This window comes from Nilaparvata lugens, chromosome 11 (genome assembly GCF_014356525.2).
Source record: "Nilaparvata lugens isolate BPH chromosome 11, ASM1435652v1, whole genome shotgun sequence".
Lineage (NCBI taxonomy): Eukaryota > Metazoa > Arthropoda > Insecta > Hemiptera > Delphacidae > Nilaparvata > Nilaparvata lugens.
The window spans coordinates 13037869-13065867 of NC_052514.1; the positions used below are offsets into that span (position 1 = coordinate 13037869).

A 27999-nucleotide genomic window follows, 5' to 3' on the forward strand; every position below is an offset into this window, starting at 1 on the left:
AACACATCATAATAAATCATATAAGCCACCACCAACCAAACTATGATACTCCCATCATACAGTTGAAACAAGTTCTCTACAGTAACAACATTACCTCGCAAACTAGATTAAAGGTTACAGGTGGAACTTGTAGTTCATATGGTGTCTACAAGATTTGATAGTAAAGTCAAACGGGAAGGTTCTACTATAAGGAGTCTGCTAAACCACGTAATGATATAGTTATTACAAATTGGTTAGTATTAATAGTTAAAGCCAACCAATTAATCATATTGATCAATCTTTTATCAGTCAGGTAATGAGTTGAGTTCCAAGTTTCAATTTTCCTAGTTTGTTAGTTAACAAGTTTAATATACTAGGTTGAATTCTGGCTAATTCAGCTGAATAAAAGGTTAATATTGATAGTTCATTAATTATTCCATGAGCTATATTTCTGGAAACTGAAACTACGGTATAAAAAACGCTTTATACGAGCTCACCCTCTATATTATTTTTACTGCTCCACTGGGAATCATTCGAGTCAATAACTACAATAAATTAATTATAGCATTCAACTCAACAATATGATTTACCAAAGTTGATTTAATGCAAGAGATCGTTGGCTGTTTTAATGAAGCTGAAAAATACAGAATCAAAGAGATTTGAAGCATTATTTATTTGTGTTGGACTGTGTTGGAAATGATAACGTAAATAGCTGGTGAAATACTGTAGAACAAATTTATTAGAATATAATAATATACATCCCATACACAATTAATCCTAATATTGAGTTGTATAATAACAATTCCATGAAATGGCTATAGTTGTACTTTAAGAAATCGGTCTCTTCCATTGGATGAAATTTAATGAATGGAGTTCTTGTGATTCTAGCATTCTTATATGAAAGTAGAACTCATTTATTACTTATTAATCAGCAAAATATCAAACAGATTATCCTCAGATTCTATGAGAATATTTATGATTATCTTGGGTTCCAATACTCATCAATAGATAAAAGTTACATTTAAAATACAGTAGTTTAAGATGATAATTCATAAAAACATATTTTGGAAGTACCAAATACTTTCATTAAATTACTCTTGATTAGACAAGAGTAAGTACTGTACTAACTACATGGGTGCTTACCAACACCACAAACAATAATGATGAATAATAAAAATACAAAAATGATGAATACTGATAAAATAAAATATACCATTTTATACACATATAATCAACATCATTACAGAACCTTCTTACATATTTTTCACAGAATTTCATCATTATTTATACTTGATTGATTGGCAAAATTGACTAGACGGTGGCTTAATTTTTATTGGTATTTAAAAGATCAGATTTTAAAATGTGTTGTTGAAAAATTCTAAAATGATGCAATTGGTAGGAAATTTTACGATATTGGGATTTATTCACAAATATTTACACCAAGTTGAGTTAGTCTCATAATTTTCATTTGAATTTGTGGAACAATGAAGTACATAGAACAAAAGTTACAGAATTATTTAATACATAAATACAATCACTTTTATTACCGGTTAATTGATTTATCCCCGGTTTATCACATTTATTGATTCATTATTTATAAACCACGTATTGCTTTGACAAGTCGTTTTAAAAGGGAGAAAGAAATAGAAGTATTTACCATCCAGTGACAGAGTCAATCAATATTTCGACATTTTTCATACAATTCATTCAGAATTTCATTCTAATTTGATTGTTTTTTAAAATCCAAAATGGCCTCATTCGAGGATTACACCAAACTGTATGGACCGTGCGAGTCTTTAATCAGCCATATCTGGTCGATAACTTGGCCATCCTGAAAGTTGAAAAATAATTATTGAAAAACTACATAATCAAATCTGGCCCAATAACAAAGTTATTAAATTCAGAGGAAGATCAAGTTACAAGAAGTGAAATCTTATCAATTTCATTATCAAAAACAATAAGCAATTACTGATCTTAGAATAATTAAGAGACTAGTATACTGTATAGTGATATACACATTATAGAGTCAGTGTAAATAATAAGACATCAGGGTTGACACGTTTTTCTTCCATTACCTTCTAAAGTAGATAGCGGTCATTCAAGACATAATATAATATTAATGTTTGATAATTGTAAATAATTATCAATTATATCCCAAATTTATTATATTCACCAAGAAAACATAGCTTTACATTATTTAAACATAATATCATAATCATAATTGAGATTGAATATTCAGGCATTTCCTTGCATTTCTTCACATCCCACAAACGAGTTGGCATATTGGCAAAGATGCTGAGTTGTAGATAGAGCTATCTGCTATGTCTTAGGACAGATAAGGATTAGCAAACCAATATTATGAGATGCTGACTTTACAAAATGAATCTAACTATAAGTGATTTCATGAACAGACTGACAAGTTTCGGACTAAGTGTATATTTTCAAAAAGGAAGGAAAATACTAGAAGCCGATACATCTAGATACATGCATAATTTTCAACACTCTCTTTCTCTCTTTCCCCAATGTCGCTACAGCCCAAATCGGGCTTTGGCCTCAATTAGACTTTGCCTCCAGCCATCTCTATCCATTGCTGCACCTTCCCATCTCCTCACACGTAGCATTTCCCTAGCGTCCTTTGCCACTCTATCCTCCCATCGCTCTCTTGGTTTTCCAACAGGTCTCCTTCCTCCAGGCTGTCCCACGAATACCTTCCTTGGCACACGTATATCTGGCATCCGTTGCAAATGTCCTGCCCATCGGAGCCGCATCAATCGTATGTGGGCCGATAGTGGGGGTTCTCTATAGTGTTGCTAACTCTGCATTAATACGGATACGCCACTGACCTGCCTCACACACCGGTCCATATATTCTTCGCAGCATCTCTCTCTCAAATACAATCAACAGGTCTGCTGTTTTGGCTGTCATTGTCCATGTCTCACTTCCGTAACACACCACTGTCCTTATAATGATTTTATATAGTTTTACCTTGCATTCACGGTGTACATTCCTAGCTTTGAATATGCATATAAGGGAGAAAAATGTTCGGTTGGCTGCAGTGATACTTTTTTGAACTTCTTTGAGTTCCTCATTAGTATCCGTTATGCAACTTCCTAGGTAAGTGAAATTGTCAACTACTTCATAGTGCTTCCCTCCACATTCCATGAGTTGTCCGAGTCTATTTCGATGCTGTCTACTCTGAAGCAATACTTCTGTTTTTTAGTGTTTATCTCTAGCCCAACATCTGATGCATCCTCCTCCAACTCCATTGCTACATTTTTCACCACCATCATAGATCTACCAAGTATGCCTATATCATCTGCATAGCCTAGTATTTGGACTGACTTAATCATCAGTGTTCCACACCTATCCACAGAAGTCCTCCTTATTGCATGCTCTAGTGCCAAGTTTAAGAGCATTGGTGCAATTCCATCTCCTTGCTTTAGGCCATGCTCTGTTTCGAAATATTCTGTCAGCTCTCCAGCCAATCTGACCTGGCAAACCGTATTCTCCATTGTGGCTCTGACTAGCCTCATCAGCTTTGATGGTATGTTGAAGTCTAACATGATTGTATACAGCCTGTCTCTTGTGATGCTGTCATAGGCCTGCCTGAAGTCGACAAACATTGCGAATACATCTATATTGTTTTCCCAGCATTTCTCTCAGCAACACTCTCTCACTCCAGTATTATATGAGTATCAAGATATCAAAACTTACTTCCAAAACTAATAACAATGGCTGTTAAAGGAAGGGAAAAGGTTAAAAATGAAGCATACCTTATCGTCAGACACTTGTTCGAGATGAAGATGTGAGGCGTTATGGACCTTGAGACGAGCATAGCCATAGTCACTGCTACGGAAAGCCGACCACTCAGCCGGCTTAGGAATAAAACTATCTGTATTCTCGTCACAGCCCTGAAATATTACAAACAAAAACACTCAATTGAAAACTCTATTTCAAATCAAGTTAAATTCACTATTCTCAACTAAATAACCTATCTACATTTGGACTGTTGTATGAATTAGAATTGGAACCGTTTTGAGCGTATAAGCCTGTGGCACTTTTCTGTAAGTTGTGTAATTCTCATTGATTAAATAAATAAATCCGACAGTTCTATATTCTCACTTACATACGACAGAGATTTGAAAATACAAATAAATAATTTTTGTTTTCTTGAATACAATTAATAAAGGTAGCTATTGTCTAGATATTTTGCGTTTTCTGAAATAATTATTATGCTTGAATGCATTGTTTTCCTTGAACACAATTGGAAAATTTATAGTTTAAAACAATGGAAACAAAAGTTTAAGTACAAAGCTCCGTGATTTTAATTTTCAAAAAATAAATAAACAGCTTTATGACTGACCAAGTCCAAGTCACGTGTACTATTGGATTGATAATAATCCAATTTGATTAGTTACAGAAGCCGTTTGTTCACACAAGCATGAATCCGGGTTGTCATGCATCACAATGATTCCAGAAGTCATTTCAACTGATGTATTCAATTTTTCGAGTGCATTCACACACAACCTCATCACTCATAAACTTTCCTGCTTAAACTTGAATCATTCTTTGTTAGATTTATGCTCAACTATTGTCTTTTGCTTTGGTTGCAAAAATGAATAAAGCTACGTAGATAGCACTTGGCGGGAGACTCAAGTAACGCGGTCCACAATTTGACAACAATTGACGATCTGGCCGCGCCAATCACAAGTGGGGATGACAAGCTGCTCAGCTCTGCCTCCAACCACTTATCTGTGACTTATGATATATAGGCCTATATGTGATCGGAGGTCGAAAAAAAATGACCCTCGTACAAAATTTATATCGGGGCACCGAGCTTCGCTCGTTATTTTTATTTATTGATAAACAGAACACAATTCTCTAAAATGATCGTGTTTATATTTCACAACTGGCTATACGTCAGCTTATGAATGCGATATTTTGATTTTCCACAGAATCACTCGCTCACTTTTCACTATTCACAGACGACGAAAGTCTCAGCTGTTCCAGCCAAGGATGAATTATCCTTTTAATGTCGTTCAGCGAGTTTTCCCAAGGATGAGACTAGTGCAATCGAATTTTTATATCATAAACCTACTATGTTCCAAATTTCGTGAAAATCGTTAGAACCGTTTTCGAGATCCGTTGAACATAAATAACCAGATATAAAAATATCCTATACTATTAAACGAGCAACTTCTGTTTTATATGTTTAGATGTTTGGATGTTTAGATGTTTGGATGTTTATATGTTTATATGTTTGTATTTCACCGAATCTCGAAAACGGCTTTAACGATTCTCACAAAATTCAGAACATAGTAGGTTTATAATATAAAGATTTGATTGCACTAGGTCTCATCCCTGGGGAAACTCGCTGAAGGACATTAAAAGAATAATTATTATTGATCCTTGGAAAAACAGCTGATAATAATTATTTAGTCTAGTTCTACTTTTAGAACCAAATTCACGTGAAGTTAATCAGGATTAAAATTTAACCGGCTTTTGTGCGACTGGGCCTTTGAGAGGGAAATTTTTGCATTCCTCTGGGAATTAATCTCAATTTACTGTGATTAGATAGAACATTTCTGTATGAATGTTATGAATGTTATTATAATTTCTTCTTTCGTAATAAATTTGTTATGCTTTTGTACTCCAGAGCGAAGCTCGGTCCCCGATATAAAAAAATATAAACAGATACATACATAAATTGCTCGCTTATATAATAGGATGACGAATTTTGGTCAAAATAATTTTATACTCAATTTTAGAAGATACTCACAGCTGATCCAGTGATAATATGGACTGGAGCACCTGGATTCGTGTACGGTTCATCAGCTGATCCATTGTAAACCTTCTGATCGTAGACCGGCCACAATCTCTCATAGGAATGCTCATGAGCCCACAGTTCCAAATCTACTCCATAGTCGTAGAATAGCTTTTCAAGACCGAACCTGGAAATCAATTAATAGTAATTAATAGAACGTGAAAATTAAAAAAAAAAATTGATTAAACATGATATTTACATGAGAATATTCATTCATATAAATATAATTATACCGGTTGAAATTGGGGTGCAACTTGAATAAGACTACAGCAGTTGAGATTGTCACCAAACAATTTTGAAACTAGTAGCCTAATTATCAAAAAAATTATAAAAACGACGCTTTACTTTTAATATTCAACATCAGAGACACAATGAATATCGGGTGCAACTTGAATATTATTCTTCTTCAGGTACCTTCTCCATTACAGAGGTTGGCTACCATCGAGGCAATTCTAACTTTGTTAACTGATGCTCGGAAGAAGTATTGAAAATAAAAACGTTAATATACTTTTCAACTTGAATAGGAACTAACTTATTGTGATTTTACTAGAAACGAACGAAAATTGTAAAACTATGGAAGTTAAGTAGCAATAATTAAGGAAATCATGATTTTTAATATCAAACCAAACACTATTGTAAGCTTACATCTATAATGGGTATATAAAAATGAAAAATCACACCTATCCTATTTAATAACATCGATTATTTAACATTTTTATTTTTTCCTACAGTTACGTTGAAAAGTGGCCATTGCTGCACTGATTACAGAACGCAAAGAATCACTTTTCCGCTCTAGTGCGGGAAAAATTTTTCTGCACTCCAGATTTGCAACATGGCAACGCAAAATACTTAGTAGGTTATATGGAGCAACAGTGCAGCAAAATCAAAATGAAGTTGGTAACAGTGACTGGGCTGCTATAGTGAGCAGAGGTGCAACGAAGCACAACGCGCTAATTATTATTCATTATATATTATAACCAAGGACAGCAGTGGATGACAGCGACAGCACAGTGCCACCCACACACACAGCACACAGCCGCCTCGCCATTCAAACACTACTACATTATTCAGGCAATTTTACCCATAATTACCCACTTTTCATATTCTATGGTAACTGTAGGAAAAACTTAATGTGAAATACGTGCGCAAAGTTCCTCTGCTGCACTCAAGAAACCATTCCGCCCTCGCCTACGGCTCGGGCGTAAACGTTTCTTTCGGTGCAGCAAACTGTCACTTTGCGCACTAGTTGCACAAATAACTATAACACAACATGTTTTGAACTTTCAAGTCATTTTCGCAAGTATGATTCACACTTGAAGATGACTTGAAAGTTGGAATGATACTGTGATTCAATTTTTGTAAACATAATATTAGTAGCCTTAAATAATAAAAAGACCTATGGTGAGACTCAGCTCAAAACACCAAATGAGTCTTTGAATTTTTTTTATGAAAAGCTCATTTTTTATAGCAGTTCATTATTATTGACCGAGCGAAGTGAGGTCTAAGATTCAAGTCGACGGTTTGGCATTTCTCTTAATGTTTAAATGTTTGAATGTTCAAATGTTTATATGTTGCGCATTTATGGCGAAACGCGGTAATAAATTTTCATGAAATTTGACAGGTATGTTCCTTTTTTTAATTGCGCGTCGACGTATATACAAGGTTTTTGGAAATTTTTCATTTCAAGGATAATATGAAAGGAAAAAGGAGCCTCCTTCATACGCCAATATTGGAGGAAAAATCAGACTATAGAATTATTCATCATAAATCAGCTGACAAGTGATTACACAGATGTGTGGAGAAGCCAGTCTATTGCTGTATTTCCATACGGTCTATAGTTTCAATCAGGTACTTGTGGATGAAAATACTGCGTGAGGTCTACTGTTCACATAACTACTAGTTACTAGTTAATTTTATCGCAACCAGACGTTTTTCAAACAAACACGAGCCTCTACTAGCTCTCATCCGGTAGCCTACCTTATAAAAAGAGTACAAATAATTTTGTGGAATAATAATTCTAATCAAAATTAGGAGAGTAAGGTACCTGGGGGCGCTCACATTGTAACAGTTATCCAAAGTGCCATGGAGCTTTTCTGGGAGCAATGCGAGGCTGCCAACGATTTGAATTGGCCTGATTTCTTTTTCGGATATGCGCTGGAGGTTGGGACAAATTTAGGATCAGATTAGGATGTTAGGATTTGAGAGGAGTACAATTAAGTAGACTACTCTGATTGTATAATGAGGAGGAAGAACAATAATAAATATAGGGGACATTGATTCATCAGAAGTATGTTTTGTAGATGCAACTCTACTATAATAGAGTTGACAACTACTCTTTAAACTTTAGTTTAGTTACAAGAGTAGCATCGTTGAAATCACTTCTTCAAACTTGCATGAACCCACATTATTCAGATGAAAAGAGTAGCAAATTAATTGAAGAAACTAACTAGTACAGCCCGATTATGAAACAAATTTCTTGAGAATTCAACACGCGTATGTTAAAATTTATATTGCTTTCACAGCATTTTACCAAGCATTTTGCTGGAGCAGTAACAAAGTTTTTATTAATTAATAATAAAATTAATCATTTATAGCTTCAAAACATTCAAATTGAATGAATCTATAACACAAAACTTCAGAAGAGCTGTTTTCAAGTTCGGTTCATATTTTGAAGATGTTGAGAGAATACTGATGAAGATTTAGGTTCTCTTATCAAGTTTATTGTGAAAGTACTCTCCCTATTTATTATTCTATTGAGAAAATTATATCAAATATGGATGGTAGAGAATTAATCATTATGATGTTACATTATACAGAGTGGATGAAAAGTCCGAGAACGGCTTAATATCTCATACACAAAGGTAATTTGACGGTGAGTGTTATTGGGGATCCTCCTCAATTTGAAAATACTACTTTACTATGACAATAAAAATCTAGTCCACCATCTTGGATCCGCCATATTGAATACAACTTTATTTTTTTAAATAGGAAGGTGGTCATGCGATACATGATTTCGATACGGAATTCCAAGAAAAAAAGAATGGCGAAACCCGCATATCAATATCTCAAACCCTTTTGAAGATATTCACATTATTAATCAATACTATTCAAAGCAGAAAAGAGAGAAAAAATTCCGATAACGGCTTAGTATCTCATACACAAAAGAAAATCTGATGGGTGAAAATGGGGATCCTACTGAAATTGAAAATACTACTTTACTATGACTTTGAAAATCTGGTCCGCCATCTTGGATCCGCCATATTGAATGCAACTTTATTTTTTTTAAATAAGAAGGTGGTGATGTGATACACGATTTCGATACGAAATTTCAAGAAACAATTAATGGTGAGAGCCGCACGTCGATATCTCAAACCGTTTAGAAGATATTCATATTATTAATCAATACCACTCATAATATATTTCATTAATGAGGGAACATCTGCACAAAGAAATCCTGCGCCGGTATTTAAGGTTTTAAAATTTATTCACCAAAACATAAGATCATTGTACAACAAATTAGATAGGTTAGAAATATTCATTGACTCAGAGAAGCCAGATTTTCTTATTTTAACTGAGCATGGTCTAAGAGATAGCGAGATAGATTGTACCAACGTGAATAGTATGCGACTTATTGACAGTTATTGTAGAGTAAATAAGAATATGGGAGGTGTTTGTATATATTATAGTGGAATACATTGTCTTGATCAGCAACCATTAGAAATTTTTAAAGTTAATGTTAATCAATATTGTATAGAGGGTTGCATTGAACTAGCCTGTTGTAGATTCAATTTAAACAAGCAAACACACATTCTTCTGGGTGTCTACCGGCCACCAAATGGTGATTTAAACTTGTTCTTTAAAAATTTTTCCAATGTCATGGAGATATTATTGGAAAACATTGGTATCAGATTTATTTGCGTGGGTGATTTCAATGTTGATTTTTTGTCAGACTCCCCTCAACGTAAGGCTTTCTTCAGCATAATGAGTCAATTTAGTTTAAATTATAACATTAAGGTTCCAACCAGGATAACAACTCATAGTAGAACGGCAATAGATAACATAATTACCAGTGATACATTAACAAACATAAAAGTAGATGTAATACATTCATGGCTTTCCGACCACACCGCTCAATCCATAGAAGTGTCATTGGGTCAACGTTCTCACAAACAAAAAATCTCTCACAATGACACTATTACTTTTCGGAATTGCAGTACGGATAATATCTCTGGCATATCTATTCATCTCTGGCAGGTGTAGACTGGAATTTCAGCTATGTCAATGTAAAAGATACTAATTTGAAGTATAAGATTTTTTATAATATTTTCCTTCATTTCTATAATATGCATTGTCCCTTAGTAACCAAAACATTGTCAAAAACTAAAAACTTGAAACAAAACTGGATTACAAAAGAAATTGAACAAACAAGAATTCTACTTAAAATCGCAACATGTAGGGCACAATCAGTTGCTAATTTTGACACTTCACTTATAAACAAAGTCAAAAAACACTATGACCGATTAGTAGTAGATGCAAAGAAAGAATTCTATGGAAACAAAATAAAGTATGCAACAAACAAATCTAAATCAAGTTGGAAGCTAATAAATCAATTTAGAGGGAAAGATTGCAATAGAAATAATGTACACATAGCACTCAATATTGAAAATAAACACATCACTGACCATCTAGAGATTGCTTCTACATTCAATACATTTTTCGCATCCGTGGCTGAAAGAGCTGGTGCTGTCTTAAAGGGATCTCATGAGTTATCAGGTGAAGAACTCGAAGATAATAACTCAGAAACATCACCAAATAAATTTGTTTTACATCCCACCCATGAAGGTGAAATATTAGAAATAATAAAAAATCTGAAGTCAAAATCTAGTGTAGGTTATGATGATGTTTCTATTAAGATTTTAAAGCATTGCAGGAGAGCAATAGTTTATCCACTGGTTTGCATAATTAATTCTATGTTTGAATATGGAATTTTCCCGGATCTTTTAAAAATAGCAAAAGTTCTTCCACTTTTCAAGAATGGTGACAAATTTGACATAAACAATTATAGACCCATATCAATATTGACAGCTCTCTCGAAAGTATTTGAAACAATTATTCTCATAAGACTTGTAGCATACTTGAAGGAACATGATCTTATATCTCCACATCAACATGGCTTTGTAAAGGATAGGTCGACTAGTACCGCTCTTATAGAATTTTTTGAAGGTGTGATACACGATCTAGAAGGCGGTAACTACACAACAGGTGTCATGATTGATCTTTCCAAAGCTTTCGACTGCATGAATCACAAGCTACTTCTGAAGAAGTTAGTAAGTCTAGGGATATGCGGTAAAGAAAATAAATGGTGGAGTCGTATCTAACTGATCGTTACCAGTTTGTTTCCATCCATAGTGATCGTCATGGTATTGCATCATCAGATCTAGTTAAAATGACATCAGGAGTGCCTCAAGGATCTATTTTGGGACCTCTTCTCTTTATTCTGTACATAAATGATATTTCTCTTGCAGTTCCACAAAATAAACTTACATTATATGCAGATGACACCTCCTTAATTTTTTCCGATTGCAATTTAGAAGAACTTGAGAAAAAATGTAACCTACTATCTAACAGTCTAGCTCAATATTTTAATTCTATTTCCCTCTCAGTAAATTCAAAGAAAAGTCGACTCATAGATTTCAGCCTCAGACAAAATCATATAGAACCTAAATTATACATTGGCTGTGATCCTCTGGAAAATACAGACTCTGTTAATTTACTTGGTCTAGAGATAGATTCAAAATTTTTATGGGATTTGCACATTGAAAAACTAATTAATTCTGTGAGTAAGGGGCTGTTTGTTTTGAGAAATATGGTGAGATTAGTGCCCGTATCAGTCTCAAAAATGGTTTATTTTGCCTTATTTTATTCACATGTGTCATATGGTATAGAGTTGTGGGGTGGTTGTGCTAATATATACTTCCAAAAAATATTCAGGCTTCAAAAAAGAGCAATACGTTACCTGGCTGGCCTCAGTTTCAATGATTCGTGTAGAGATGCTTTTGTAGACTTGAAATTCTAACACTCCCATCAGTTACATATATAAACTCTTGATTTTCACACATAGAAACATTTCCACATTCAAAACACAGGCTGATTCACATAACTACAACACAAGGGGAAAAATAGACTAGCCATACAACAACACAGATTGAAAATCTATGAGAAACTACCAACCTATCTAGGAGCAAAGTTACATAATAAATTACCCCCTGAATTGCAAACCTTGTCTGACATTAAAAAATTCAAGAGAGATTTGTACACTCTTCTCATTTCCAAGGCGGTGTATAGCTTGGAAGAATTTAACAGTTTTATGTCTTGACTAGTTTATAATTAAAAGTAGGCTAAATACTGTGTAGTCTAGAGTTTTAAGAATTGTTGACATTTTGTAATATGTATTTGTATTGCTGCTTGTGACGATATTCAACTGTATAATGTTCACATTTGCTGTGTTGAATAAAGAAATATTATTATTATTATTATTATTATTATTATTATTTCTGATTTGCATAGTATTGATTAATAATGTGAATATCTTCTAAACGGTTTGAGATATCGAAGTGCGGTTTTCGCCATTCATTTTGTCTTGAAAATCCGTATTGAATTCATGTATTGTATGACAACCTTCATATTTAAAAAAAAATAAAGTTGCATTCAATATGGCGGATCCACACATTGTTTCAGTCTTTTAATTAGATAGACTGCCCTAGATAGCCTAGTTTTGATATAATCTATGTGTTTACCCCATGTCAGTTTGTAATCAACCTGAACCCCCAAAAACTTCACATGATTGGATATATCTTTGTTACAATTGTGAGGCTTAAGACTAAATATAATATTCTCTGTTTCATCTTTATCTAAAAAATTAACCGTTGGCTCTAAACCAAACTCCTGCCTCATCCAATGCAGCATCCACAATATTCGAAAGTTCAGTAATATCATTTGAAACATTTAAACATTTTCACAGCATTTCACCAAGAATTTTGCTGAAGCAGTAACAAAGTTTTTTTAAATTAATAATAGAATTCATGGATCATTTATAGCTTCAAAACATTCAAATTGAATGAATCTATAACCTAAAACTTCAGTAGAGCTGTTTTCAAGTTCGGTTCATATTTTGAAGATGTTGAGAGAATACTGATGAAGATTTAGGTTTTCTTATCAAGTTTATTGTGAAAGAACTTTTCATATTTATTATTATATTGAACAAATTTATGATCACAACTATGGATGGTAGAGAGTTAATCATTATGATGGTACATTATATATGATAATGGAATAAACATACTTTCTAATTCATTTATTTATTAATCAAATCAGAAGGAAAGTAAACAAGATACAGATTAGGTTCAAACCCTTTCTTCCTTACAATTTTAATAACAACAAATATACTTCTAGCCAAAGTCTACTAGGTAATAATGAAATTGATCATTTATAGCTTCAAAGCATTCAAATTTAATGAAACTATTACACAGAACCGTGTCAAAGTAGAAGTTATGTAAACATTCTCAACTCTTCATCATTTTACTATCATCCTCAATAATTATTATGTTTGGACTTGAAATTTTGTGTGAATGAAATTATAAACTCTTCATAACCTCAAGACTGTTCACTTTATTTCGAATAAAGGTTTGGAGCACTTTTGGGTGTATGCCAGTTATTTTTACCTGGATTGTAGTTGTATCTATTGGAAGAATTAATAAATTTACAAAATTATTTTCATTCTTTTAATGACATATTGTATTGTTGTTGGATGAGATTAGAAAAAAGTAATGACAACTGATTTGGAAGAAGGTGACTCACCATTTGAATACAGGCAGGCCTACTCTGACCAGGGTGCTGTGATAAGTGCAATCATCCTTATCAGAGTTGGAGCAATACATGGGACGATGACCATATGTTATGATCCAAGGCCGCTTGGCTCTGTTCTCAGGTTTTGTTGCTTCCTGCAGATAAAAACAAAACTCAACTCATTCATTCTTTTTTAATGCATTAATATTATAAATTGCCAATCAGTGTGAAGTAATGCAAGCGCAGTTCCACAGGTTTGAGATGAGGTTTTTAGTGCGGTCGCTGAAGATCGCAATCCCACACTCTGAAAGGTGCATTTTGAAGGATTCTCCCATATCGAAAAAAATATTATGAATTGTGATAGGCTACATAAGAGCATTTCATTATGCGAGAAATATAATGAAAAATCTGATTTTACAAGACATGCCCCCAGTTTTTCGTACGTCGGTTAACGTTTAATCACGATTAAATGTTGGACTTTAATCGAGATTAGTGCTAACCGATGCATTTTGGTTTCAAACAGAAATTTCAAGCGATAACGCCGATTAAACTAACCGGCTTAAACAATTTTTAATTCTGATTAGTTGGCACCATTTTAACCGCGATTAGTTGAAACGAAGAAAATTTGGTTGCACAAAGGTAAAAATCGAAAAATAACGCTGGTTAAACTAATCGACGTAAAAGATTTTTAACAGGCCATTCACGGGGAATTAAATCCAACTAACGCCGGTTAGGTACCTACTGATATCTGTCTTCCTATTAGTTTTTGGTAAAAAAAACTAAAAAATTCAAAGTATGGGCTAAATATATGAATGAATTTCATTCATTAATAAAATAGAGAAGTGTATTTAGCTGATATTAGCATTCAAAATTAGATTCTGATTTTTGAGGTTAGTTTTCGATCTGTTGTCGTCTGTTAGCAGCATAGCACTTGACACTGGCGACAGACAGAACATTTTTATGGCGCAAGCGCATGCCTCTGTATTGAATGTTCAAATTCACCGCTTCAATAACATAACCTCATTTTTACCTTAAAACATGCACTATACCTATCATTATCAGTTTTCTATTATGTAAATATTCTCTCTTATTAGAATTAAAATCAAACTCATGTTTTCTTTGTCTAATAATATTGGACCATGATCTTGTTTGTTAATATTTTTTCAGTTTCAAATTTACCGCTTCAATAACATAACCTCAATTATTTTGTGTTAGTTAAATTACAGTGTTGCCGGATTGTGAAACCGTTAAAATTTTGGTTAGTTAACCGGTAAACTTAATCGGGATTAAAAACTAACCGATCTTGGTGGAACAGTAATGAATCCGTAATACTAATGCTGATATGTTAATCGACGTTAATGTCCATATTTAACAGACGGACGTGCAACTCTGGCCCATAGTATTTACACAAGTTTCTGAGTGAATTAAGATTCAAAGAATTGTTTAAACCAAGTTAGTCCGTAAATAAATCGTGAATTGAAATCTGAAAGGCCTTACTTGAATACAAGAAAAATCAAGTTTTTTTGTAAAAGGTGAGAAAGTTTTAGAACAGTAAATGCCGCTTAAACGAGATTTCATTTCAAAATGAATAAAATTCTCATCGAGTTTCGTTTGTTACAATATGATTCATTTTGAGTTAAAGCCAACTGGTGGTGATTGAATCCAGTTTAAGCTTTTACTGTGCAAACGGCCCTGAATGTTTTACTGTACACTTATTTTCCTTATACAGTATTTTTTTCAAAGATTGGTATGATATTAACGAAATTTGATAGACTATTCAATCGAATCCAAACAAGCCTAAATTCTAAACACAATTACAAGCAAAGGAATAACTTACTTTTTATTCTAATCTCTATTATCTATATCATCCATATATTTATTTTATTCACAATCACAAATAATAATTAAAATATGATTGGGAGAAGACAACAGGCATAGCCCAAAACTGTCTTTTCCCCAAATTTTTACAAATAAAAGTTTCAAATTATATATATTTCATATATCCAATAATATTGAGTTATATTCAGATACTTTTCAATGAAATTATTGTGTAATATTGATAATTTTTCAAGATGAATCGCTAAGTACTGTATTTTTTATGAAATAACAGTGATATTGCAGCATACCTTTAGATCATTCTCCAACCACTCATACTGTAGTATAACTTGTTTCAAGCCATATTCGATGAAATAGTAGGCCTCAGTGGTAAAGCCAATGAAATGCGCCGGACCCAAATTAAAACTGTACATTAGGCTCTCTGTACCTCCTGGCATACTAAATCTCGCCTTGTAATGACTGAAATTGCTGCAATACAACAATATTTAATCAATTTCTGATATTTCAAGGATCGTCAGAACGAGGAGTAAGGCTTTACAGAATAAAACCTATTTCATGTTATGATAATTCAAAAGTCATCCTTTTTCAATATTCGCAATATTAGTGTGAGTGGTTCAATAGTAGGCCTAATAGTTTTCGGATATTTACAAACATATTTAGACCAGACAGTTACTTTTCAGAAAATAAGATCTAGTTTCATGTAATAAAACACACATAATGTGTCATTTCTACTCAAATATTTTATTCACAAACTCGAGTTTCAATCATCATTATCATAATCAGTTTCAACTCAATATTACTGATGTATATTGTTTGATTTTCAACGTAATTTATTTACAATTCTTTACTTAAGTAAATTAGGTTTCAATTACGGATCATGATCTACAAAATTCTATAATGTAAAGTGTTATCTATGAATATAATAATTTGAATATGAATGTAATATTCTAATCAAATAATAGTTTGATAAAAATTGTATTCTAGTGAATTGAACATTAGAATTACTCAGTAGAAAATGAGTTTGATCACGAATAAAAGTTGATATTAACCGGCAAACGCTGTATTTATATTTATTTAATCATAGGCCTATTCATATCTATAAAAACGTTATTAATACATAATATATTGGAAATTCATCTCTCAGCTTCACATCATAGCCTATATTCAAATACCATAACTTATCGTGTGTCTGAAAATTCCAAATAGTCAGAGATAGGCTTCAAACACTTTCATATTTATAAATTTTCTTTACAAATAACACAAATAGCTATTTCATAGTAATTTCTGAGTACAGTAATCAATAGAAATTCAAAAGTAATTTGTGTAATGCGGAATAATCACCAGTAATTCATCATTTAAATTTATATCTCAGAAAATGGGAAAATACCAGGCTTTAAAATAATAGTGATTTATGACAGTATTGAAATTAATATCATTTTTTTATTTTAAACCAATTATTACGACCTGCATTCTTATTCACTTCTTTCCTGAAGTTTTCAAGCGGAAAATTAAAAGTGTTATATGAATTATAGCTAAGTAGATTTATATGAAATGAAGGTGATTTATTGTAAGATAAGAATTACCCAAGGCAGTGGAACAAGGAAAGTGATAACAACTTACTATTTTTCTTCGTGATTTCCAGGAACTGTCATGTATGGAACGTAAGCAGCTATCGGTTCAATCTGTTTCATGAATTCATCACCAACTCTTCCGTTTTGCTGTTGAAAAACCAAAAAAATCAATCATATTTAGTCTCATTTATTCATTAGCAGCTTACAAGATATTCATTAAAAGCGAGTTTACAACAATTGTGGCATTTTGTTGCCAATTTCTTAAAAAGCCAAGCAAAATTGTTTCGTCAACTTGTGGAAATCCTTGTTTTTAACAAATGTTTTGTTCCCAACTCAGTGTGGGGGAACACTGAGAAAGTTACCAACAAAACTTTTGCTCTTTACAAGTCCACACTGACTTCGCTCTCTAAGTAAAAATTGTAAACTTTTGTTGCTGTACATTTGGGAACAGCAACTTGTTTTCTACAAAAAAAATGACAAATTTTTTAGGAAAACTATTAATTTTGTGAACAGAATTTTGTTCACAACTTTAGGTTAGACCTAAGACAACTTTAGGATAAGCTTTTTAGTGTAAAACAGTTGTTTCTTTTGTAAAAGAAGCTTAAGAATTACATAGGCTACAATTTATTAATACAACACATTGATGAACAAAACACCGACGAAGTCCAAACTTCTTCTTCTTCTTTCTCTTTCTCTTCTCCTTCAGAATAGTTCTGATTAATTGTCGAAATGGATGTTATGTAAATACAGTATTATCATTGAGCCGATATCATTTGAATAAATTTTAACAAATTAAATTTATGAGTCTCAACAAACCGTCCGGGCATTTTTCTCTCCCAATCATTTTTAAATAAAAATACTTGTACGATTGGATAAATAAATGAATGAATTTGACTTACAGTGGCCATATCATAGGCGAAGTCACCCACATGTAGGATAGCATCATAGACATTGTTCTGAGTCTCCTGTTGTAGCCGCGGCAAAGATTGGGCGTTCTTGTTGCCCATATCTCCATAAACTGCCAAATGTGGCGACCAATTCTCCTCCGGGTTCACAGTTTTGAACCAAAACTCGGCTGACCAGCCCTTGTCACTACCACAGTGGTAGACTGAAAACAAAAACAAAATTGAAATTTAATTCATTTGTTGTTGATACACGAAATACATAGGTACAATCCTCTGGAATGTTCAATATATTTGCCAGTAAAAGTAATAAAACAATACAGACTGGATACAAATACAATATTATAAAAAACTGTACACAAAAATATAAACATACAAATAACTGGAAACATTTAATTTTTTCAGGATTTGATACCCACAGGAAGCTCCAGGCTGATATCCACAGGAAGATTCTTCAACAATTTGTAGTTCATTTTCAAATTTGAAGATTGCCAGTATTCTTATTTGTTCAGTAATGAACTTATTCTCAGTAAGAACTCATTTTGTTCATAAGATTATTGCCTATAAACTTATTTGTCCATTATGCAAATAATTGTTATCCGTTTCATAAATGAGAATGTGGATTTTTGTAAGCAAAAATATCTCAACATTAAAATCAAGAAGAATTTAAATGTTTTTAAGGAGATTTTAATATCTATTTTGAATGTAAATACATGTCATCATCAACGCTCGAAAAACAGTATTGTGTCAGCTACAAGGTTAAAATAAAAACAACTAAAATACATTTACTGATTATTTTCAAATAGATAACACGATACTATGTCACCAACAAATAGAGTATACTCATTTTTGTTGACTGATCAAAACTTTGCATTCTAATCTAAATAAGATAAAATAATCTTGACCTTCTGCATCGAATTAAATTATAAGATTTTACCATTTTATATGAGCATAAAAATGATCTGATGCAACATGTTTATTTCTAAATATCTATTTCAATATTATACAAACTGAGTGTTAGTATGCTGTGGGTCTTGCAAGACCTGGCAATACATTGTCATTTGTGATAAAGAATCAATCAATACAAACAAATTGCATTGATTGAAAAATTTATTGATAATTGCTATCTGATGAAATGTATTGATTCCTAACAACTATTTCAATCTTAGTCAAACAAATTGCATTGATAATTTTTTATATGAGCTTGAATTAATAACCAAATTATCATATTGATATAGTAAGGTTTAAAATAGTACCTGATAGAATTGAAAATTTTGAAGTTTTTGAAGAATTTTATCGGGTAAACTAAGGGATACCTGGGCTAGGGCTGTTAAAGTTTCTTTTTTTGTTGAGTTTCTTTCTTTGTTGCATGTTTTTCACATTATTTATCTATTTAAAATTTTGAAGGTTTTGAAGAATTTTATCGGGTAAACTAAGGATACCTGGGCTGTTATTGTTTCTCTTTTGTTGCGCTTCTTTCTTTGTAGTATGTTTTTCACATTATTTCTTTATTCATTTATTGATCAAAATAATTTGGAGGAAACCAACAGTTTTAGGAACAGCCCAAAACTGCTCCTCCCACGAATTTTCATTAATATACTAGTCCACAATGAAGGTTATGTTTTTCCAATTTGAAAAATGTTTGTCCAATTTACTGAACAAACGCTTATTATAATTGTAATTTAATAACTCATGTAAAGGATAACATTGTATGTCTTGAATAAAGATATTGATTGATGAATAACGGTATTAATTGATTATTGTAATTGTGATGCAATATATTGATTTCCAACATCTACTTGTATCTTATTTGAGGAAAAATTTTATTGATGACTGAAGCACTCACGATAAGTCTCAAGTGGCCTGAGATTTTCAAGCACAACCCGGTGTATATATTGGAAGTTATGCTGATAACCGCCATCCACAAACAGAGTTGAAGTGCCCTGTTTGCGAGCTATTAGGCCGTCGATTCCGTACTCCACTATTGATCCATTCGTGTCATTCTTTGTGCTCCATGTCACTACAATCGTTGATAGATCATCTGAAAAAATGGTTTGAGGAAATATTTAAAACAAGAAATGTATTGATCTGAAGCAAGAAATGAAAACACTGTATTGTTTTGTCAAATTAATAAATGATGCTACGTGAATTTTATGGTATTTGAGTGGATTTGAAATGTTAAAGGAATGTATCTATCATACCGGGAGTTTCAAAAAGAATGAACCAATTTTAAACAGTTATATTTATTTTAAAAAATGGTGCACTCAAACCAATTTTACATCAAATTACTCACAGAAGTATCAAGTTTATAATGATATATTATAATAATTGTTCTACGAGCTTTCCATTTGAGGGTCGGACGACATCTAGACGGTAGCCAAATTCTTCCCAGACTGTTCGTAAGATGTCTTATCGGACTGTAGCTACTGCATCAGTTATCCTGGTTTTTAGCTCCTCAATATCAAGTGCGGAGGAACATAAACACGATCTTTAATGTTGCTCCTCCCTTAACATTTGATATTGAATTGGTAGTGACTTGGTTGACTTGGTATTGAGGAGCTAAAAACCAAGATAACTGATCCAGTAACTACAGTACAAGAAGACATCTTACGACAAGTCTGGGATGAATTTGGCTACCGTCTAGACGTTGTCCGAGCCTGAAAAGGAGGGCACATAGAACACTTATAATAATACATTATCATAAACTTGATACTTCTGTGAGTAATTTGATGTAAAATTGGTTTAAGTGCACCATTTTTTAAAATAAAAATAACTGTTTAAAATTGAATCATTCTTTTTGAAACACCCGGTATTTTATTTAAACTCAATTTATTAAATTCAAAACAAACACACAATAAAAGTCAAAATACAAAAACAATACAATCAAAATATAAAAAAGTAGGATTCATGTTGGGGTGTGCTGAATAGAATGAAAGGAGGATACATACCTGGCCAACTATTGTTTCCCATGTCCCATAGGAATGACATGTGAAGAAAAGTGAAAAAGCGAAGAATGACAGAGGAAGAGAGGAAAAAACAAGTAAAATTTATAAGAGAGTCGACTACTAACAAATATATCTTTTTTTCATTATTATTACTTCCATTAAAACTAGTCACGAGGACTAACCATTAATTTTGTTCTCTTATTTCTTATCCTAAAATATTAATTTTTATTGCTAAAGTCTTCCAGTGAAGCCTACAGTTCTAATCTATAATTCTTTTACTTTAAATTCTTTCGCTACACATTTATTTAATTTATACTTTTTTCACTTCACTAGCACTACAGCAACTCGAAGGGCTTTGTTCTCTTCAACCTCCTTGTGAGTTCAGTGCTGTCTAGGAGTTGGATGACTTCGGTGTTGTCGTGTTGATGAAGACGTGACTCATGATGGGCTGCCAATCGTCTTATTTCACTGGTCACATAGGGGATGTGTAGATCTCGGTGCAAATCGCTGTTCCTTATGTACCAGGGCGCATTCACCATGTTCCGCAGTACTTTGTTTTGGAATGTTTGAGTCTGATTGATGTTAGATGTTCTAGAGCAGCCCCAAAGCTGAATTCCATACGTCCAGACAGGTTTTAGAATTTGTTTATAAATCAATATTTTGTTGTCCAATGAGAGTTGTGATTGTCTGCCCAACAGCCAATAGATTTTACTGTATTTGAGTCCCAGCTCACTCCTTTTCATCTTGATATGCTCTTTCCATTTCAACTTGGCGTCAAGAGTCATTCCAAGGTATTTTGCTGTGTTGCTGTGTGGTACTACATTCCCATTTAGATTTATACGAATCGGATCATTGATATTTTTGTTTGTGAAGTTGATATGAATGGACTTCATCTCATTCAATCGAATTCTCCATTTCTTTGTCCAGTCACTGAATTTGTTGCTTGCATTCTGTAGTTTTGTGGCTGCTTCTTGTACTGTTTCCCCTTCTGCCAGTATTGCAGTATCATCAGCAGAAGTAGCAATTGTCACTGCATCCAATTCAGGAAGATCGCTTGTGTACAGCACATAAAGAACTGGTCCAAGAACACTACCTTGTGGAACTCCAGCCCTTATTTCCTTTAATTCAGAGACGTCATCACCTTGTTTTACTCTGAACAATCTGTTAGTGATGTATGATTTTAAAAGTTTTACAAGTGGAGTGGGAAGAATTTTATGAAGTTTATTGATCAGTCCTTCATGCCACACTTTGTCAAATGCCTGTGCCACATCAAGGAAGATTGCTGAGCATATACATTTTTTCTCTAATAAATTCTCTATTACATTAGTGATTCTATGTACTTGGTCCAGGGTTGAGTGCTTCTGCCTGAAACCAAATTGATGGGCTGGTATCAGATTCCTGCTACTTATGATGGGAGCCAATCTCTTCATTAGCAATTTCTCAAAAAGCTTTAAAATTACAGGTAGAAAAGATATTGGGCGGTACGATTTTACTTCTTGAGGACATTTCCCAGGCTTTTGCAGCATAATGACTTCTGCCACCTTCCAAATTGAAGGAAAATGCTGTAATCGGAGTGATGCATTGAATAAATATGTTAGCATGATAATACCTTTCCTTGGAAGTTTCTTCAAGATTTCACCTGTAATCAGATCAAACCCAGGTGCTTTTTTGGTATTCAGATTATTTTTTATTTCTTCTTTAACCTCATTTATAGAAACTAGATCAATCTCTGTATCTAAATCATCTATTATATCTTCTTCAGGATCAATTTCAGATTGAATGTTGTTTGGCTGAAAGATTTCTTCAAGATGATTAGCAAATATATCTGCCTTTTCTCTGTTATTTCTTGCCCAAGTACCATCTGGTTTTCTGATTGGAGAGGATTGTGATATTGGTCGCTTAATTCTTTTTGTTGCTTTCCATAATGAATAATCTGTACTGGCATCAGCTGTCAAATTTTGAAGGTAGTTATTAATGGACTCCTCAGTTAGTTTCCTTATCTCTCTTCTCAATTGTTGTGTTTTGTTATTCAATATATTTTTGTCAGCAGGATCACGAGTTTGTTGCCATCTTCTTCTTGTCCTTCGTTTCTCTAAAACAAGTTGTCGAATCTCCAGTGGGTAATTGCTTCCTTTTGTTTTCCTGGTGTATTGTCTAGTGTTTTTCCAGGCTGATTTCTGGATTTGCCACATTAAATTTTCTGCGGCTTCATCTAACTGCTCAGCTGTTCTAAGTGGAATATTCAAGTTGATTTCATTCTCCAAATCCACTTTGAAAGCTTCCCAGTCTGTTGTTCTGTTGATGTTGTCTTTTTCAGTTCTTCTTCACTGAAGTTCTTTAGCGATAAGACAGCCTCTGTAGTTAGCTGGGTGACCCTCAGCACAATTGAAACATTTGGCTGGGGTTTCTTTAGCCTTGGTACATGAAATGGTCCAGTGTTTTCCAGCACACTTCACATACACAGGTTCATGTTGACAGTATGCCTGAGTATGACCAAACCGCTGACAACGTTTACACTGCAGAATCATTTTATTGCTTCTAATTGATTCAATTTTCACTTTCATATAGCAAATGTGTTTAATTTCATATATTTTTTTTGTATCTTCAGTATTCTTGAATGTTAACATGAACATTGGGAGTCTGATTTTGTGTTCTTTTCCATCCTTCTTCACTTTTTTCATTTTGTTGACAGCACTGATTATTTGAAAGCCTCTGCTTAGAAGATCGTTCTTTATATCCTCTGGATCGCATGATGGATGAAGCTCTTTAGCCATGCCACGAATTAGACGAGTTTGTTTGTTTTCGTACGTGTGCCATTCATATTTAGCTTCATTTAACATCTTAGTTAAATCTCTGTATTCTTGTACAGTTTCAACATTCAATTTTAGCTGGTTGTTGTTCATCATGCTGGCACTGAAATTGAGATTTTTCGATTTCAATGCCTCTTTAATCTTCGAATACTCTTGAACATTGCTTAATATGACTGGCGGGAGCTTGTTTTTCTTTTCTGTCGGTTTCATACTTGTAGACTCAGTTGCAGGCCTTATTTTTTCTGGTGAGTCACGGATTTTTCTCTTCTTTTGTTTAGGGAGTATACATGCAGTCTCTGATGCCACCATTTTCTCTTCTTCCTCCCAATTCGGTGGTGAATAACTTTTATTGCTACTTATAGACGATGCTGGTTGCATTGTATTTGAAGCTGATGATTGAATCTTCTGTGTTGTTGAAGATGCTGAAGAAAACATCTCTCTCAGCTGATTGATCTCCAACCGTGCTCTCTCCAACTCCTTTTCCAGCTTATTCATTCTTTCTCTCTCTTCACTCTGTTGACAAGTGACTTCTTTCCATGCATTGTACAAAAACTGCTCTGTTGCAGTTTTCAGTTGGTTCGTTTTTAGAAACGATTCCGGGGAACTGTTGACGTTGACAGTCATTGACGCTGAATCAACGGTCTTAGCCGGTGTAAGTTGACTCATCGTGTCGTCATCGGTTTCCTCCTCCTCCTCGAACTCTGGCACGAGGAAGGTTGGCAATCTTTTGGGAGTCGACATTCCTCACATTCTTTACATTCCTTAGCCGGACTAGATGATAATTCAGCACTGAACTGATTTTTCGGCGCAGGGCACTGAACTCACGCACAACAATTAAAACACTGAACTCAGCACTTTAGCTATTGCATACACTATTTCAACTATTCTCACTAAAACAAAAACTACTTCTGCTCGCTACGACTGCTCGATCGATACTACAAATATATCTAAAGAAAAAATACTGTCATTGCATTAAATAGTTTGAGCAGAAATTTTGAGCCTCATAGGTCGATATGGGAGAAAAAGTCGACCAAAATGCACTGAATTAATGTTTTATCTTGTTGTAACACTTATCAACGATTTTATACTTGAATACACTCTAACTGTTCTTTTTCAAAATCGGAATTAAACTCTAAATAAAACCAATTTAGACTTGATTTACAATATGATAAAATTTCCGCGGTGCCATATTGTGCGAGAGCCATCCAAGCGAAAAATTCTCATGCAATCCAATGTGATTTAATTAGCTTAATTCAATTTGACAACAATACGCAGTTGATGCACTCAATTACAATTGATTTAAGAATATCCTTTGTATTGTACTGTTAAATTTATTTTTCGAGTAAAAATGAGCATTTTTATTAACCGGTATATTGAAGTAGACCAATAAACACAAATATATTATTCATATACATATACATTGAAGTAGAAAAAAAATATTTCAGGAGTAGGAAAAGGACCTTTATTGTATTGCATTGCCTGATACCCTACGGCAGTTGAGAAGATATATAGAAATTCTAACCTACCTCCAAAAGAAATGTGGATTTGTTCTGGTTGGTAGTATAAAATGGCATCTCCATCATTACGTTTCTCCTTGTGATCAGTGTTTGCATCAAAAGATGCTGGAATTTTCTCAGTTACAAACAAATCTGGAATTTTCTCATTTAAAAACAAATCTGTGTTCCCTACGCAAGTTACCAGTGAAAAAGTTCCACAGATAACTAGAAGCAAAATGTTATATCTGAAATCAAACAAAAACATTTTTTGAAATATTGAAATAAAAATGTGATAAGGAAATAGGGGCGTTTTAATCGATTTGCTCTTTCTACAATAGGTTCCACTAAGATTAAATATACAGTATCAAGTTATGTAGTTGTAGTGTAACAGTTTACAACTAGTAAGAACCCGTGCTTCGCATTGGAATTCTTTTGTTGTATGAGTAATTTTACCCAATGGTATTTAGGCCTACATATTACTATTTTTTGTACTTCAATTTGTTCATTTATCATCATTATTATCTCAGTTCTTAGGCATATATTATACAATAATTAACTTTTCTATTTTTTTTCTGACTCTTGCTTGGCTGAAGACTTTGCCCCCTGCACCCCCGTAAAGTGGGTACCAGCTTTTGCGCGTATGTATTAAGATCCTTGATATGCATAACGCAACTAAAGTAGTCACTTAAATTGAAGTAGGTTTGTTACATTGTGACATTTCATATCAAGTGTGGATGAAATGTGGATATTGAAAATATCAAATGTAGCACAATTAAACAATAATAATATTGTAGACTATACTGTAGTTGGAATAATAGCTTACCGAAATAATGCAATTTATAAGCCAAACCAAACCTAAAATTTGATTTCAATTGCACAATGGAGTAAACAAACCAACTACGAATAAAGCCACAAAGAATGCGTACTTTACTCGCAAAATCTGTCAATTTGAATTTCACTAAATATCAATTTATATAATTCAATATAATTTAAGGTTAGAAAACATGAATAACAAATATACAGATGGATGCAAAAAGTTCTTTAGTTCTAAATGTATGAGAATGATAAAGATTTATACATTTTTTTAAAGATACATCAATATTGTTTTATATTTACCTGTTTGACAACATTGTTCAAACGATGTTCTTTGAAATAGGTAGCCTAACAAGAAGTATGTCGACTATTCCATTAGAGGTAGCTGAATTTTTCACAATTTACAAGTCACAAATATGTACTGTGAAAGCTTATGAAAATTTTCACTTGTTCATCAAGATTTTCAAAAGAAACCTTCAAATACATTAAATAATTCAATAATGTCTCTCAAAACTGCGTAACTTGTACGTCACATTTAAAAACACGCTTTTGCTTTTGTGTTTTGTTCTCATCTTATCAGCTGACTGAGCTGACATTCAATTTGTTCAGTGATGTAAGAATATTACAAATATTACCACACAAAAAATCATTTCTGATTTAACAAGTTTTGTCAAATAGATATCCCCAATTACTCAGAAACTCATAAGAAATATATTAAATATGATGAATATGACAAGATAATATCAAATTCTTCTTCACAATCATCGATTGAGAATATTTTATCAAGCATTTTCCAAAGCATGCTGTATGAATGCATCCTTTTGGAAAAGCCGCAATTGCTCGAACAGAGAGTTGTTCAAAAAATGTACATGGAGAATGAGTCATTGATATTATCCAGGATGAGGCCAAATTGATGGAAAATAAATACTCATATAATTCTTCAGTTATAGAATGAAAGATTTCACAGCGTATGATGAAAGTACGAAAAAATTGACGTAAAAACAAATTCTGAGCGTAACAAAAGTAAACTGATTCTACATTAAATTTGACCGTCGGTAAATGCTCGTGAAAGCATATCTACATACAGAGCTACATAGGTATGAATGAGCATTTTTCAAACTGCTCAAGTATTATCAGGATATTTTTATCCAGTAGTATTTATTAATTATTGATCAATTCAAAGTTGTCTCTCTTCTACATCGCAGCGCACAAAAAACATTCAATCGAGGTATGTAAGAACTTTTCTAATTAAAAAACGTTGATTCTTGATTTTTTTAAAAGAGAGGGCTAATTCCCACGAACTCCAGGGTTTGTCTTGACTTTTTGTATATACTGGACAATGCAAGAATAAAAGTCTCAATTTGCTGGCTAGGGTGAACTTTACACCTCCTGCCTTCAATAATCGAGATAGGCAGGAATTTTATATCAAAAGATGTTCAACTGTGGGGTATTATTATTTGCCTATGAACCACATTCCCAGAGACTTCCTCCAATGTAATGTTGAAGTCAAAATTTTCAAGCATAGATAAACATTTATTTCTAGTAAAACTTACGTTCTCTATTCTTGTACTGTATTGGTGCTGTATTTAATCAAATCAACCCATTAACTTATTGCTCAATCTAATAAGTTCATATTGAAGAGTAATTTAATAATAATTGATGGCCTAATATTCGATGAGTAGTCTGATAATTTTCTTTCAGCCTCATCATTGCTTTAATGTTTTGTAACACTTCCCTTTTTCTATGGACTATCCTATTGTAATTTTAATTTTATCCAATATGGAATTATCTTAGTGATTTGATTCATGAAGTTTATCATTGCAGCATATTGTAAATTTTTATTTAATTTCTATTGAGTTTTTCATTTTTTTACATAGCTTAATACTAAATTGTTACTTGAAGTCATTACCAATACTGTAAGGACTGGGGTTTTCAGATAGGCAGTGCCAAAGATTTCAAGTCAATTACAATAAAAGTA

The 27999-nt window shown here is 33.1% G+C and overlaps 1 protein-coding gene across 1 annotated transcript; it reads right to left on the reverse strand.

Annotated features, from left to right (window-relative positions):
* Positions 1–1718: 1718 nt before the first annotated feature.
* LOC111056189 (acid phosphatase type 7) lies at positions 1719–26604 on the reverse strand. Its single transcript, XM_039437614.1, has 10 exons — positions 26325–26604; positions 25239–25453; positions 19804–19998; positions 17955–18163; positions 17105–17202; positions 15775–15952; positions 13661–13803; positions 5759–5930; positions 3753–3890; positions 1719–1810 (listed from the first exon to the last, which is right to left on the reverse strand). The coding sequence occupies exons 1-10, from the start codon at positions 26336–26338 to the stop codon at positions 1745–1747; spliced, it is 1428 nt and encodes a 475-aa protein (XP_039293548.1). The 5' UTR covers positions 26339–26604; the 3' UTR covers positions 1719–1744.
* Between the last annotated feature and the right edge of the window lie 1395 nt (positions 26605–27999).